Here is an 18828-nt window from a genome sequence, read left to right as displayed (position 1 = left end):
TAATACAGATGCAATACAATAATACAATTAATACAAGCATCTTTATAAATTGCGAGTTAATACAAATATCATACACAGCGACATCTATGGGGACATTTCTATACAGAATTTTATTATAGAAATTGGCGAACCTCAAGACACTGAATAGCTTGAGATTTGTAAGAAAGATTGGAAAGGAAATGCCAATTTACAGGAACCATTTCAATGAAAATCAGAAAAATAGGCGAACTCTGAAAGGAAACGATCGACCTGGAGTCACAAACCAAGGTCTGGCTAACAGCTATAGGTGGGAATCGAACCGTAACTACTTTGCTTGAAAGCATAATTTAATAGTCCACACTGCTGATAAAATATATGTTTATCATATTTTGTGGTCATAGAAAACTGTGGATTTATAATAAACTTAGAAACAAATTTGTATACTGACAGGTTTCCAGGGTCGATCTCGTGAGTTGACCTCGATTGAAAAGAATTTATTCCAAGTATTATATGTAGTGCAAATAGTGGTGACATAATGGGTAGGATGGGTGTTTAGGCAATGTAATGGAAGAACCGTTTCGACAACGAAATCAGAAAAATTGGAAAACTCTGATAGGAAACGATCGACTTGGAGTTACAAATATCTAAGTCTGACCAGCAATATTACAGATAACTCAATAAATTATTTAACTCGTTTAACTCAAAAAATTCAATCGAGGTCAACTCACGGGATCGAACCCGGTGACCTCTTGGTGGTAGGCAAAAGCCCAACCACCGAGCCATGCTGCTGGCTAGATATATGTAGATTTGCAGATTTTCGTTTCAAAAGATAGAACTTTCAAACTTTTATCGATCCTATATAATTTTACTAATAATCATTCAAATATTTATACTATTTTGAAAAGTTTCCATTTTAACCTTTTAAAAATTAAAATATGTAGAAACAAAGCTGGATTAATAACTCAGCTTAGCTAAATCATGGAAACAATTTCATTTTGCTTTGAGAACGCGATACATAATCTTTTCAATGTTTTGGGATGTTTATCAAATTAACTGAAAGACCGCATACGGCTCGCGAACCATTCGTTGCCGACCCGTGCGCTATGCGGTTCTTGTCGAAAATTTTCATTTGTATAATTTAATCAAAGCGCTAATGAGAACAACGGTTCTTCTCATCCCACTTGAAGTTTTTAAACCGGATATTATCCCCGGTTGTGATACACAAATTAAACGTTCAATTACGTCAAGTCGAGAGCGAATAATAATATCGCAGTGTCCGAGTTAAATCATAATTGGATTAAGACAATCGAGCAATTCATTTGAGCTATCGCTTTGTTGCAGCTGAATCGTATTATTAATTTGTATTACTTTACTCCCTCACTACGAAAACAAACTCGACCATTTTATTTTGAAATGAGTAAGCAGATAATTGCTATTCAATGGCGGCGAACGAATTTCGCGGGCTTAATTCATAAATTAAAACTTAAAACCGAGTCTGGAGGGAGTGGATTAAGACCACCTAATTACCAATTCTTACCGTGACCCCTTTTAAGCTAAGATTCGAGCCAAAATTTGCACCTCCTTAGCAGATTTCGAGTCGACCGCTTATAGGACTTATCTGATAAACTGTGTTATTAATTTAACAAAATTCTTCCATTAGCGTGCGAATTATATTAAAATATACTGCGGTCCGATGTGAATATTGAAGTTTGTAAAGGATTTTCTAGTACTTTTACCTCACCTTTCATCCCCACTGCGTAATTTATACATCAAATCTCTCGACGCTGACATTTTAAATGTTAATTTCACGCGGGTCGTTTGCATCTCCAGTGTGGTGTTGTGCGTCAGAGTTTTCCCGGAAAATTTGCGCATTTTCACCTACAGCATTCGAAAGCGGAGAAATTGACGTTCTTAGACAGCTTCTTCCACGGGGGAAAATTAAGCGGAAATTCAAACACACTAACTGTTGCTTTATATTCATAATATTTATCGTTTTATTTTCCATATATTATCTTTTCCGGAGAATTTCTGACGAGAGGGGAGTAATTATTATGCACCATACTTGAAATAAGTTGTTCGTAAAATTTATACACATAATAAATATATTTGAGAGATGAAGAAGCACTAGAGGAATTGAGAAGCACGTGAAAAGACGCATCTGTTAACATTTGTAGAACGTAAACCGCAAGGAACAAGGATACCTCAGAAGTGCGGCTAAGCACCGGAAACACAAAATAGAAGACGTAGAATATATACATATGTACATACATATGTAAATAATGCCGATGTTTCAAAATTTTAAGTGGAAAAGCTTAAATTATAACCATTCTTTATTACAATGCTCATTCCGGCAAATATTTTTCATTCGTCTTTCCAAATATATGTAGATCGAAATTAAATCAGCAATACATATTCTATACGTACATACGTACATATTCAATAATAAAACGAAAAACAAGAGGACTTTTACATATCTAGTAATAAAAAAAAAACATCTCAAATACTTTAATAGAAAACTACGTTCTTAAGTACCACTTTAAAAGGGTATTTTTTTGGTACCAATTAGCCTCAGATATTGAATACCGTAGAATATATACATACATATATTACTAAATATATCTAAATAGATATCTCTACCTTCGATGCAATAGGGTTACATCTTGAACAAATGGCGAAGCCTGCCAAAATTGGATTTGTCGATTTTGCAAAAATGCAAAGATGCTACCAAAAAAGACCTCTCCTACTCTGCATTTGAGGTTCTTATAAAAATAAATAAATTCAGTTTTTTTTTCTATAATAACATATTTTGCATATTTTAATACATATTTTGAACATCGACATGTAGCCTCGTTGCAATTTACATATTATATATACATACATATGTACATATTATATTAGGATTATAAAATATTTCGACATATTGAAGACAATATTGAATAGAATCAAAGCGAAAGTAGCAGACGATACCCCATGAATAGTCTAAGCCAACTCCAATGGTATTACGAACCTACATATATGTACACATATTATATAAAATATGTACATTATAAGCTGAAAAAGTTTTGCAAATTTGCAGAACTTTCGAAAAATCATAAAATAATATCGAAATCTTTATTTATTTCTTCTTTACATACATATGTTCAACAAGCACCACGTATGTATTTTATTCAAATTATAAAACTGTGCAGTTTCTGTTTACACTACTTTGAAACTTTTTACAGTAAAAACATGCGACTTTTTAAATTTATGTTGTGCACTTTATAGATAATAATGGCTATATTCGAAAACTAATGTTTTATTTATAAGAGCATAGTGAAATAGTTATTATAAATAAAAGAGACAAAGGCTGCCATACGTCCCGGTATACTGGGACATGTACCGGTTTATGAGTCTATATCCAAATTTTTAAGTGAAATAATAAATGCTAAGATATACTTCCCACTTTAGAATGTTCATTAACATAAGTGATAGATATAAATTAACAGCAAATTATAAAAATATGAAGAGAGCAGATAGAATTTTCCAGTAACAGCCGGATCAGCTAGAATACATATCTTTCAATAAACTTTAAATGGTTAAAAGCTTTTTAATATCTTCAATGGGTAAGGACAGACTAAATGGTTTAAGTGTATTTTTAATTGAGGCAAGGCAACACAGTTCTTATATTAAAGAGCATAAAAGGAATAATTAACGTCTTAGCCTCCTTAAAGGCAATGATTATACATTTTCAATATAAAAAACTTCAGTAATTATGTTCCTGTGTTTGCATCGTATTAAAAACCAATAAACGCTTACAAATGTTTTTAATTTGTTTTTTTTTTCATCATATGTAGTTTACATTATTCATATGCGTATTATATATATATTAAAAAAAATGCATATACATTTGTCAAACCTTAATAAAAAAAATTTTCACTTGCGGCGTTGAATTTTATTTTCGTTATTGTTGCATCTAAAGATAAATCGATTAAAATTTATTCTTTTATTTCAAAATATACCAATTGAAGAGTTTTTCCTGAGCACAACTAACCCTCTGCACGCCACTGATAATAAATAATAAGTATTTAAAACAACAGTTCACATTTTAAAAATTTACATATACACATTTTAATTTTTTTTTAAATATTAATACCCCCCTCCTCCCCTAAAAAAACAAGCTGATCAAAATCCCTCCCTGGAAAAAACCGAAATGAAGACCCTGTTATAATCCATAGATGTTTAGTCTCAACATCTTGCGAGTTAATAATATGTAAATAAAACTGCAAATTCGATGCTTCGTATCGTGAGTTTTTCAATTCTGCATATATACATACATATGTTTGCCGTTTGCCTTAAACTATTGGCACATATCATTTTAGTATCAAATACTTGTTATTTTTAATATTTTCCATTCTAACGAGTAATTATTTTCCTCGATAGTATGGAAAATTTACATCACCTACATATACATAATTTCACTAATAAACCACTGCCCACGCACAAAACTATACCTCACAAATCTTAAAATATACGACTAATAAAAGTTCAAGTTGTCGCAAATGCTCACTTCAACAACTTCAGAATACTCACACGACTGAGAAGAAAATTCCCACGAATTTACCGTTCAACCCTTCGAGCTTTTTTGGAAACAAGCTGAAACTAAGCACGACGACGTATAATATGTACGCTTATCTAAAAACGGGCCCAGACTCGAGAAGAGAATCCTCACGACTCGCGTGTCGACGATTAAGCACGCCTGTCACAGAGGACGTCACGGGCCCGCGCGCGCACAAACCCATGAATATCAAATGTGACGAAGAGTCCGTATAAAATACATGTTATTTTTAATAACTTCTTCTCATAAATATATCAAATGTAAATGCGGATTTTCCTCGCCCCCTTGAACGGTGGGGAGGGGGAGGGCGAGTGACCCTCCACACTCGCAGACGGTCGGGGGATGCGTCTCGTCGCAATATAAATGTAAATATACGAACGCGAGAATGCTGGAGAGGGCCGGGGGGTGTGAGGATGTGGGTCGGGGGATGGGGGGGGGGGGGTGGAAGGAAAACAGTCGTGACAATCGTCCGATTAATTAAATGTTAATAGTCGCGATCTGTCCCTGGGAAAACGGGCGTAGCGATGGCCGTAAACGAGCAAGGGCGGCTCGTTCTGACGAAAAAGCGCCTTATCCTGTGTTCGATAAAAGCCTGCCCCTTGTGCAAACACACCCTTAACGATATCCCTATCGGGATATATGATATATACAAGGTGCATCAAAACTCTCTTCTCATCTTTTTTTATATTAAAATAAATTTAATTTTTCCCATAGTGCCAACGAGGTAGCTTCAAATAGTTATTATCTTTGGCTAGATCCTAGTGCATTCCTATTAGGGGCGTTACGCTTCAATTCATTGGAGTCTCGCCGTTTTATGTTTCTGGGAAAGCACTTTTTTAAGCTATTAAATGGGATAGAACGTAATCCTGAGGTTCTTAATGAATTTAAGTTTTATGCACCTAGTAAGTTCAGGGACCTGAGGGGACAGGGATTGAACTAATTAGATAATTAGCTAACAATTAATTAGAAACACTCTTTTTAAATAAAATAGTAAAAAGTATTCCGATTTGTCAAAAACTACTTTTTTAACTTGAATTTTGAGATGTAATAAATAAATTAAAAATTAAAGCTCATTATTTGATTTTTTACATTACATATGTGTCTTTTCATGGAGTTTTCATTATCACTCTCAATGTTTCCTGTGATTTTATTCGAAGTCTACTTCTACGGATTTTTTCCTAGAGCTTTTTTACATCTTACTGTTAAAACTTGCTCGTAATTGTTGATAGTGTATAAATTGTAGTAATAATGGAGTAGTTTTAATACCATGAAATCTCTGAAGCTCATATTGTCAATGATTCTCCCACTGCATTTTTTTCTAGATCTGGAGGCATATGGTCCTCGTGTAAGCCTTACCTTGTTCACATACATATGTAAAAAGTGCGACAAAAGCCCTTTTACAACTTACATATTTATATATGATATAACTTATGAACGAAAAGTAAAAATTAAAAAAATTAAGTCGGAAATTAAAACTTATTGCTTGGTATTTTACGAAAAAATATATTTAAAAAATGCGTGCTTTAATACTACGTTTTTTTCGTGAAATGTTCCATATGCTTTGTTAATATTCCCTGTGATATCATTCGAAAACGTCATATTTTCAACTGATCCATATTGTTCAAACTTGCCCAATAGGACATACATATGTAAATCATTGATGTTGATGGAGCAGTTCTAATACCGTAAAATCTCTTAAATCCTACTTACGTATATAACGACAGATCGATTATAAGATTACGAATTTTGTACGTTCTGCAATCTTGTATGATAACCACGACGATACATAAATGAATATTGGAAAAAAGCAATAATAATTAAATAATATACATAGGAACTTTTGCCGCACCTTGTATACACACAGAGACGAACACATATATATGTATATAATATGATATATCGATAAAAATAAAGTCATTTTTAGAACCAACCGGATAGAGCGGATGTTTTTACAACGACCGTTTTTACGATTAGCCTATTTTAAGGTCTTTCTTCTTTGCATACTCAAGTAGATGAGTAGGTACATACATATATGTAGTACACAAGGAACCTATAAATATTAATAAGCCCGACGGGAATAGAAGATCCTTAGGGGAATAAACGTCCTCATATATTCCAATTTGGTGTAAGTATTTTTAACGCGTTTGTTGAAATTGATTATCGCAAGGGAAAATTTTACGGTGAGATCGGATCTTTTATGTATTTGGGATCTTGAATGAATGCCATGCAATTGGTTTTCTTTTACGTTTCCTCAGATCAGACAGTGAATTGTTGCTTTATTTAAGTTTATATTTGATTCAAATTCTATTAAAATACAGTAAGCTCGCTATATGAATATTTAATTTTAATGTAGCAATTATAGACATAATGAAAATTATTTAAATTGAGTGCTTAGCTTAAGTCGTTATAAAATTTATCGTATTTCTAATGGGATTGAGCGAAATTAAAAGAACAGCAATTGATACTTGCGTAAGCCTATTTAAGTGTAATTGAAAACCGTGGAGTTTTTCTCGAAGCCGTTCATAACCAGTGGTGTTCGTTTACATAATTACTTTATCTATGTACGTAGTAACAATAGATGAAGTTTTGTTTTTACGTTGAAATTCAAATTATAAATATACTAAGCTTGCTAAAATGATATTATAAACAATAATTTCGTAAGTCGATCGAAGAGTCATAGTATTTCTCACCATTTTTGGTAGTTGTAGTTGTTGTTGAATTATCTCACGAGCGCCTCAACACTTTCATCTTCCATGACGGACTCAACCGCCATCCCCATAACACTTTTGGAATTGAATCCACACCAATAGATCTCTGAAAAGAATAAAATACAAAATCGTTAAAAAAAATATGCATGTATAATGCGAATTTACAACATCTAGTCTAATATATAATTTCTAAAGAGACTTTGTATGTTTGTAAATATTTTTGGTTGAGAACTTCGAAAACAAAACAAAGTTTCTATGACGACGATTCGATATTCATTTTTTTTATTCAAATAAATTTAATAAAAAAGAAATGATTATTTACTATTAGATTCGCCATGTTTAAGCTGTTTATATTACAAACACTGGACGAAGCCGGGTAAAACAACTAGTAACCAATACATACAATAAGGCCAATCTAACTTTGTACTTTTAGGGATATATGTAAAATGACCATAAAAAATATTTATCAACCCTTAATGATGAAAAATAGACATATATCTAATATATAATTTCGAAAGAGACTTTGTATGTAAGTATGTATGTATGTATGTATATATCTTTGGTTGGGAATTTCGTAAACAAGTCAAAATTTCTATGACGAGTCGATTTTTTTTTTCGATTCAAATAAATTTAATAAAAAAAAACAAATGATTATTTACTATTAGATTCGCCATGTTTACGCTGTTTATATTACAAATACTGAGCGAATCTGGGTAAAACAACTAGTATTTTATATATGTAAGTGCAGACGGGTATTTCAACAAGAAGCGTACGATTTGAAATGTCAAATTGTATTACTTTATTCACCATTTTATGTATGTGTGTATTGTATTTGTATTTTTTTATTTTATTTTTTACATAGATATATGCCGGGAAGGCTTGCCAGGGAGACCCCAATGCGCCTTCCTAGACAATTATTTACAAAGAATGCAGCATTTTTATTTCATAAATCACTGTATTTCGAGAGGCTGAAGAACACGAAATAAACAATTAATTAATTAATTCATTGAGACATCTATGGATTTAGACTTGTACATATATTTTACAAATTGTGCATACATTAAATACAGAACATTTGTTACACCAGGTAGGATGATTTTTTTTTTTTGCCAATTTTGGCAAACTCTGATAAGAAACGATCGACCTGGAATCACAAACCAAGGTCTGGCCAGCAGCAGGACACAATTGGGACTTGAACCCGTGACCGCTCTGCTCGAACGCATTATATGCTAATCACTAGTTTACGCCGTTGATTAAGTTTGTTTTTCTGTCTCTATTTCATAATGGAATAAATAAAACATTGATAAGCATATTTCTTTATAAATTTATAAAAAAAAATACTGTACGTGAAATGAATATAAATTTTCCCTGAACTTCAACTTTAGACGTCACCGATATCAAGAATTATTTATGTATACGACTTGCAGCCGTCGCATCAAATATTTCAGAATACCCGATCCATTGAAAAAAAAGTTTATGCATCGCTGACGTGGTTCGAATCGCCGCCAGGGGCGATCAAAAATCGATCAAGGAAATATGGAAAGCGGCCGTTGCGGATATTGCCCTACAAATCCAATAATACGGCTCGATTTCGCCAAATGAAATATCGTCACGTCACGAAATTTTGATTTTCCGACGCGACTAATTGCGACCGACCCACTCCTCCTCCACCTCCCCCTTGCCGAAAGCCTCCCACTGATCCACCCTTGTCCCTTTCGTCGAAGGCTCCGCTGTACCGAGAAATTTCCGGCAGACTTTTCCGAATTTTTCCGACGAGCGCCGGTTATTATAGCGTCGATTGTATTCGTTCCAATATTGAAACGCGAGAATGATTGATTGGGCGCGTTATTTAAATGGCATTCGAATTGCGATTGCTCGAACAAATCGTTCGGCACAAAAGTGAACCATGTCCACTTGACAGTTCAACGATTACATTCAAGTATCTGTATATATTATATTTTATAGAACGGTCAAAGAAGAAAATTGGATAAAAGCATCGACGAAAAAAAGAACGGATCGGCGACAGAATCGGCTTAGCTCGGAAATCATAAATTAATCAAATTCTACTATAGTTACTACATACAGCGATAAGATATGCAATTGTTTGTACTATTGTGTATATCATTAGAACTGCTGTCGGCATATATACATACATAGTAACACTTCGTGACGCACTTGGTTAGGAAAATTGTTTACTCTGGTATTTTAGTAGATATTGATATTTTAGTGGACTTTATATTGCAGACTCAATTTTCCTTAATGAAACTAGCCCATGTAAGTACTTTTATGATATTCGCAATGTCATAAATAATTTTGTGTATTGTAAGATACAATATAAAAGTAAATTTATTAAATCAAGAGAAACTACAGTAACTTATAATATTTATACTAGTGTTGTGCCCGTTGATTTCAACGGGTGGTTTCGGAAAGGCATTGATACACGAATTAAAATAAAGTTATATTTTATATATATAAATATAATGTAAGGTAATTTATAGACGTGCGCGCGCACGTATTAAAAAAAAATTGAGTGGACGCATTACACGCCACCGATCCAACCTGTTCACCCATTCGAAATTATGAATGAATGTGTGTGTGTTTATCTTCGTGGATGTGTGTATGTGTGTACGCTCCCGCGCAACCCATGTGATACTGAGGTCACCCGTCGCTCGGTCTAACGTCGCTCGGCGCTCAATATCAGGAGCACATATCAGACGCTCAGGCCCCCACTTCCCCGCCAGCCCGCTTTCCTGCATTCCCGCGTCTCCTCGTCACGCCTCATCTTTATAGCGGATGCTTAAAATGCACCCATTGGTCAGGATTTATTGTCGTTGCTCTAATTGGTCAAACGTTTTAGTCCACGTGGACCACTTCACGCTGATTGGTTGTGTGCCTCGTTCGCGTGTATGTATTGTATTAAATATATCTAGGCACAACATATACTCCTGAAATTCTAAAATTTGTATTTTTGAAATCTCCATATTGGTCGAGGCGTCCGCCATATACATCGCGTCCGTTTTTATATAATTATATAACTAGTGTTGCATCTGACGACATATCATCGCATGAGTGTTGGTATATTAATTTATTATATAATAATAAAAATTAAAAGAAATGTATCGTCGGTCATGTATTCGATCCCCACGCGGTCGAATTTTTTTCAAATACCTTTTAAATATATTTATATTTAATTATTTAATATGAAAAAATTGTAAAAACTACTCATCTACATATGTACATGTAAACAATATAAAACACCAATAGAAAAATTAATTAATTAATTAAATAATTGTTCAATAGATGGCGGTAAATTCTGTGCCAAGAGGATACATTGTATATATGTAGAGAAGTTTTTGTATTCGTACATATGTATATAAATTTTGTATTGTATTCGTATATACATTTTGGCAGTGGTTTAGCTGTGACGTAGATACATATGTATGTCGAATCAAAACGACTATTATAGTACGGCGAGCGTTATCTCGAATAGACAAACGGACAGATGGAATAGCGATATAATATTTATGATTATTATTTTATAATAACCTTGCCAATTTTAATATAATGTTTAGTAATCTTAGTTCAATTATACAAAACTATTCAATAGGTATATCAAATAATTATTTCATAATTCAATCATGGTCTGCGAAATTCAATCAAGTAATCCAATTAGGTAATTGCAAGCAATTAGGCCATTTATTACATCCCCTTCCTCCTTTCACATAATAAATCAATACCAAAATTTATTAATTAAATTTTTTTTAGTGATCGAAACATCGAAGTATCTAGAATATATGTAGAACTAGATCATATATGTGTACACACACACACTTCCAAATATGGTAGCGTATAAAGTCAGCCAATAACGACATCACAATATATTCAATCACACTAATTCAGATTAACGCTCGAGCCGTAAACATAAATAAGCGCCCGTTCATAAATCGAGTTATAAAAATTATAGCTGAATCGACTCTACGCGAAATGAATCTTAAAGTCACACAACCCTCAGAGGACGTGTCAACATAGTATTATAGAATCGACATGAAGCTTTTTTTTTTCTTTTGCGACCAGAAACCGTGCAACTTAAGGGTGGTTGCAAACACTCGACCCTGGGGGTGGCGGTGGGCGAGATGGGGCTCAGAATTCAGGGTTTTAAATTATTTTTTGGGACGTTTATGACCGGCCGCGGCGACGTTTAATGTTCCCGAGTGGGTGGTGCGAAAGACCGGAAGGAAAACGGAGCTCGCGGACTCGAGTTTACGACCCCTGGCCCGTTTCCCAGCATCGGACCGGACTCGGATTATTCGCTTTTTTATGCGTTTCGATAACGACATCACAGGACGGTGTGAGCGCGCGATAGTCGTAACAATAGAGTACGAGGACGGTGGACGTCTTCACCTGACCTAACCTAAATCTGATCAATTTGCCGATTTCCGATCGATAAATACACGAGTACATGGTTATCCGTGTGATATTGACAAGCGACACGACACACACACACACACACACTCGATAAAACTTCACTTTGACGTTTGACACTATTCGGGAGTCGTACATAGGCTTGGTATTAAATCGACTTGCCGGAAAAAAAAGAAAAGTAAAAAGCTGGAAAAAATCCCACGTCGGTGTCAAAAAACCGCTCCATCACTCTTGAACGGAAAAGTTTTGCCGGGTTACACTTGCGTATTAATTTTTATTGAGCACTTGAATAACTCAAATAATAATAGACAGTCGAAAAACACACAAATTTTATTATAATACGTTGAAAAAAAATTTGTCAATATATTAAATGTACTTTAAAGCGCACAATTAAATTATCGTAATCATCCTAAGCCATTCACCATCTACATACATATGTACTTCTAAAATGCTCCATATTTTAATCCATCTGACTTAGCAGACCTTTTTTGGCCGATTGCCAATATCGAAATAAAAATACTTTCGGAAAGCCGCAAAATTATTCAAATATACGATTTTACTTTTTCATTTGTCATTTGTTATCAATGTATTGTCAATAGTAAAATTCCTCGGAACTTTTGAAACGGTGGTTCTTTTTTCTTTCCACTTGAAAACGTTCTACTGTATTTAAAATGACAAAATAAATACCTGTTTAAATCAATACTTTTGCAACGAGGTGGTTGAAAAGCTTGTCAAATATGTTTCTTTGATTTAAATATAAAATAAAATTTTCTTCAATAGTAGATTAACAAAACACATATGACTGATTGTTTTATATAAAATTTTAATTATAAAAAAATCCTACGTAAGAATTTACAAACATATTTATATGTACATTGGATAAGGTGCAGAAAACTAGGTGACTTTACCGGTGAGGGCCCACAGGTTGAGTATCACAGATCTGACTTTGCACATTTTTCTTCGCCAACCCAATGCTCTCGTGGACTACGTCGCTTCAATTTCCCTGTTTCATTTCAATTCCAATCTTCCAGCCACCTATTATCTTTTCAATATCTTCTTTCACTCTACCGTGTAAGTTACTTTGGTCATACTTTCATCCATATGCTTCGATTCCTTCTTTCTTCGTTACACAAAATATACACATTGACTAAAAACACTCGAACGTATGTAAGTTACTAGTATATGAACACTACATATGTACATACTGTTCTGAGTCCATTGAGCCTGATTCAAAATTCTACATAGAACTCGGCACCCAAGCATCACATTCATACATATGTATGCATGTCCATATCTGTGGGGTGCCGTGACTTTTAAAACAAGGGAAATATTTTTTGTTAATTATATTAATCCGTCTTGAGTGATGAGTATAATTTTTCATTTTTGTATCTACAGAAATATCCTAAGTAGTCTACTATTCTTTATAACACCTTTGTATTAAAAACTTATTATTCTGAATGATTTGTTGGACAATCGATTGAGAATGCAATATCCCATGGCCTCGTAATGTTTTTTCCGAGAGCTGTGATTTTTTCTGAGAGAATCGCTTCGGCAGCCGAGTCCCTTGCCATATTTGTACCATAAGTTCTGTATATTTTAAATCAGGATTTTTTGTATAAATATGTGTGTTACTTTAACAAATAAAAATGTTTGATAGACAAAATTCTTGAAGAGATAAAATGTGTATACATAAAAATTCGCCAGTGTCGCGAAAATGACAGAATTGAAACGGTGAGTCCGTGCAAGCGAACAACGCGGCGGACCATATCATAACAATTCCCTCGGACTACTACCTCATATAGAGCCGATTCCGGTTTCTGAACTTCACTCATCTGAGTTAAAAATATCAATATAGACAACGATTTGAATTTATTGTAGTTAAATTATTGAAAAATTTTAGGTAAAAGATTTTAGGCCTATTCCCTTTAGTCCAATGACGGCACGCCACTGATATTTATGTATACATGTACATGTGTATTACTGTCAACGCACATTGATTGAAAACCTTTATTTACAAATACAACAAAATATGGTTTTAATTTTATTTTAGTGAAAATCATATAATTTTTATGTACATATGTATATAAAATATCATTGTATACAGTATTCTTTTCCAAGATTCGTATGTATATATATATATATATATATATATATATATATATATTCTGTATATGAAACCTATAAAAATGAACCTATAAAACGTTGAAAAGTCACACAACTAAGATACTGTTCTCGTATATGTACATATTTACATATAATAAATACAATGTACCAAGTAAACGTATGCAACAATTTAATAACGCGCCGCATAAGAACAATATTGCGTTTCTGAACAGCACACAATAACTACATAAGTGTTTAACTTTTTTACAATCCTGAACAGAAGAGCTTTTTTACTTTGTTATTTTTATTTTTATTTTTTACTTTTTTTTTTTTACATATTCAAAAGGAAACACTCAATTTTATACTGAAAAAATAAATAAAACCACTCCTTCGTATCATAACACTGAAACAACTTTTATATTTACATATCCTGGGAAATGCACGACCTTGGATGACTCCCAACATTCATAAAGACATAATTTTTGATAGAAAAATTTAACAAAAATTGAATAATGCCTGGAAGAAAATCAAACTTGTTGACGGAAACGGTGATGCGAGCCGAAATTGTAACATCGGCCGTTATCAGCCAAAGGAGGCAGTACGGAACGATTCGATTCGATTTTTTTTTATACACATTTCGTACAAATCGTGGAGGAAGAGTTCGAGAGTGAGGCGGACACACACATTAAGATTCAAATATGAGGGTTCGTCTTCTTTCTTTCCGCCTCCATTCCCCGAGCCGCTCGTATTATAAGACTCGGTGTGGATTGGAAAACTTTTCTATATCCCCCCCGGACGCATATTCGACCTTCGCGCACTCTCGCATCCGCCGTATTAAAGATTGATAATAATTCGCCCTTTTTGTTTGGCGAGACCACGAACCCAGCGCCGAGTACCCCTTCTCGTCGACGAAGACACATAAAACTCGGAGCCTCGAAAAAAGCCCAACTCCGGGGAGATGAACTTTTGGCAACGCGCCACCAGAAAGCTTCGCCTGAGTGGGCGGTGGGCGGTGGGAGTTGGAAGAGAGGCGCCAGAATCTGAAGCAAGGGCGGAAAGGGTTGATGCCAGAAGTCGCCCCCTAGCTCCCCCCCCCCCCCGCACCTCGTGCCATCTGAGCGGGGAGGGGGGGGATAGGAGGCTCTCTGAGCCGGACTGCGCCCCCGCACCGAGTACATTTATCTAAGCGTGTTCCTTAATTTATCAGATGGTCTGGGCGTATTAGTCCAAAGAAACTTTGCCATTATCAACTTATTAGAAGAACTGCGCCTAAAGATAATTAAGCTCGCATCTCTCGACAGAAATTACTCGATACGTGATTTCTTTAGTTGAATATCAATTTCTATTATATTCCGTTTGGCAAACAAATCGCTTCGAAAGTTCGATGTTTGACACATAAACATATGTATATATATTTGTACATATTTATTAGATTGGATTTTTCTATTGTATTAACATTACATATACATATATTTGGTGTGATCATACGTTCCGTTTTGGTCGAGACAGTTCCGTTTTTTACATGCTCTGCGTTCGTCGTTTTGGTTAAATTGTAAATTTGTGCCGTTTTGTCTGTCCGTTCTCTGATTATTTTCGATATAGGTTTTATTTCCATATTTTTCCTTGTTTTTCCAAATCATCTTGCTTCCCAAGAACAAATATTAAAAAATATTTTATCTATTTATTCATTTTAAAGTAATATTTAAATATTTTGTTACATGATTACATAAACATGTTTCAGAAAAAAAATAACTTTGTGCTATTATTTTCATCATGGCTATTTTTTAAATAACTGTAAAATACAATACGGTATTATGTTTAATTTTTAATTTTGTTTTATTTTCTTCTTTTAAAGCAATGTACGTTAAATGGTGAAAAATTGTTTCTAAGCAAAATATCTTTTTTAACTATCTATTTTACATATCGAAACGAAAATATATTTTTTAAATTATCAGAAAAATCAGTTTCAGAAAAAATATCAGCCTGCAGACATTGATTATTAATCTATTTTTTTTATCTTGTTTCTAATTTCCTTTTATACAAGAATTGTACGTACTGAAAACAAATTATAATTCTCTTACAATATTAAATCTTATAAACTATTGGGATTTATTTGCCGAGTTGCGAAGCCCTTTAAGAATCCCCATACTCTGATTCTACTCTATTACAGTTTAGTTCGTAGTAATATGGAGTATGCCTCAATCATATGGTCTCCCTATTACCAAACTCACATTGAGCACTTAGAAACAATCCAGAAGCGTTTTTTGCGCCATTTATCCTATAAGACTGGTCTTAAAAAACTGTTACCATCTTATAATGACAGACTTTCTTTTTTCCATATTGCAAGTTTGTCTCAGCGTAGAAGGGTTTCTGATTTGTTAATTTTATATAAGATTGCTAATGGTATTCTTGACACGTCTGTTTTAAGCGAGATTAATTTTAACGTTAATGCCCGATTCACCAGATGCACAAATCTTTTTTATCCACCTATTTGTCAAAGCAACACCTCTTTCAATAGTGCAATCGTTCGTATATGCCGTATTTACGATAGCTTAGATGATTGTCCTGACCTCTTTAGAGACTCTTTTAGTATTTTTAGGACAAAGGTGAAGAAAATAATATGTGGTTGATTTGCTTTTTCACCCTTATAGTCTTTCTTTTTCTTTTTTACTTTATCTGTTTCTTTTCTTTTTTTTAAAATCTTGATGTTTTTGTAATTTTACTTTTTTATATCACCATGTGGTGCTCACTGTAAATGGAATATTATATTTTTATTTATGTTTATTATTATTTTTTGTCTCATTATACAACTTTCTTTTTATATTTTATTCTGTATGTGTGCCTATTTAAATAAAATAAAAAAATAAAATAAAATTAATGGTTATTTGAGGGAAAATTATAACATTGGACGTGCAATACATTTTTATACAGCGGGGGGGGGGGCGCTCAAATTATTTGCGGAGCGTCCCGGTTTGAATTCTGAGAAATATGTATGGTCACCCTATATATAGCTAGGTAGGTATAGTTGCTAGGTAGCATAATAACTAGCTGGTTCGTTGTTTTGCTCGTCCGCTATTTGGATGCTTTTTTCGTAAATATTGTCGGTTAATGGTGTCGTGCTTTGCATATTGTGTAGAGTTATTGGTGTTGCTTTAATTTTTGATTAAAATTTTTGCAATTGTGATTAAATACAGTGGTTAAACTGATTTCTAAGGTTATATTTTAAAGATAATTTTCACTTGAAAAAAAAAAAAAAAAAGAAGAAAAAAAAAAAAAAAAAAAAAAGTTCTTTTGTTTCTTCAAATAATATTCGTTTGGCAACGAACGTGATCAAACTGATTTCTGAAATTATATATTAACTCTCGAACCCAGAGCATATTTACAATATTACAGCATAATGCAACATTGTTAAACAAAAAACTATTTATTTCATACATATTTTTGTGCGAAATTTTGAGAATATTCTCTTATTTAAATTATAAATTGTGACGCTAATAACTAATAATACTTAACAATGATTTGCTATAAATGCAAAAGTGTTGTGTTGTTGACTAATTATGTGCTGTGCGAGCTTTGTGAAGAACCTTTCCACCATGATTGTGTGGGGATTTCGGAAACAAAATACAAAAAAATGACGTCAAAGAATAAGGAAAAATGGCGATGCGTTTCTTGCCGTATCCATCCTAACCCCCTTCCGCCGTCTCAGTCCTCATCACTAATGCTCAGTTCTCAAGATTCAGTCATCAGTCCTCAGCCATCTTTATTTGATATACTTAATGAAATTAAATGCTTTCGAGCAGACTTTAATACCATGAAAAATGAGTTTGAAAACATAAAATCTGTAATCACAGACATAAACAATAAATTATTCACAATAGAGGCTAAGTCTGATGAATTTGATGGGAGACTAACCACTGCTGAAAAGAAAATTTCCTGCTTTTCTGATGTAAATAAAGGTTTAATTGAGGCGCAAAATACTATTGTTGAACTGAAACAAGAAAACAATCTGCAAGATCAATTCTCTAGAAAAAACAATGTAGAAATATCCGGCATACCTATGAAAAAGGGTGAAAATCTAGTGTCTATATTATATGACTTATGTGCTGTCGTGGGTCACAAATTGTGCGAAACAGATATTGACACCATACACCGTGTGCGGCCGTACCCGTCCCAGGGCGTTGCAGGTTCACAGCAACAGCAACAGCGAGAGGGCAACAGCGATGTGAGTGTGCGCACGTCATCAGTGGTCGTACGGTTCACTCAGCGCCGTCGTAAGGACCTGCTGATGGCGGCCGTGCGCGCCCGCCGCGGCATCACCACCAACGACATCAATATTCCAGGCCCGCCCACCACCCTATACGTAACGGATCACCTTACACCAACGAATAAATTATTATTGAAGCGAGCACGCCAATTGAAAACTGAATATAACTACGCCTACTTGTGGGTTAAAGATTGCAAGATCATGATTAGAAAAAGTGCGAGCTCCAATATCATACAAATCTCAAAAGAATCAGATCTTTGCAAAATCAAATGACTAAGTGCAATATTAAATTTTAATAACCTAATAATTATCTATGCATTTATTGTCTACTGGTCTGCATCACATATTATAATGTATGTGCAAACAATTATGTACGTATGGCTATATAATTTATTATTTTTATTATTACTATATAACTATGCTATTTACATATATTTTACTCATAAACTAAAAAAGGTACGAGTTCGTTTTTATATTTGTGTCCATGTATACCTTTGCATTTCAACTGGTATCACCAAGGATGGTTTGCTTAATAATTCCATATCTTTATCTGTGTATGCAGTTATGTGTATGTTTATATGCATATATCTATTTTCATTTATGCATATGGATATTTATATTTATATCAGTACGTGCTCTATCTACTTCCTTTTTTACAATGTCTTCTAATCGTCTTGTCATTTATTATCAAAATGTCAGAGGTCTCCGAACTAAATCTGACTCTTTTCTTCAAAATGTATTAGTTAATAATTATGATA

General features: G+C 33.7%; 1 protein-coding gene across 1 annotated transcript in view; it reads right to left on the bottom strand.

The window, feature by feature from the left end:
* Positions 1-7346, bottom strand: part of LOC143917278 (cyclic nucleotide-gated channel alpha-3) — a 155027-nt gene extending 147681 nt beyond the window's left edge. The window contains 1 exon segment of the mRNA XM_077438761.1: positions 7302-7346. Coding sequence (XP_077294887.1) covers positions 7302-7346 — 45 coding nt within the window.
* Between the last annotated feature and the right edge of the window lie 11482 nt (positions 7347-18828).

Source organism: Arctopsyche grandis, chromosome 9, assembly GCF_051622035.1.
Source record: "Arctopsyche grandis isolate Sample6627 chromosome 9, ASM5162203v2, whole genome shotgun sequence".
In the NCBI taxonomy this organism is placed as follows: domain Eukaryota; kingdom Metazoa; phylum Arthropoda; class Insecta; order Trichoptera; family Hydropsychidae; genus Arctopsyche; species Arctopsyche grandis.
This window is presented reverse-complemented; position numbering and strand designations above follow the sequence as displayed.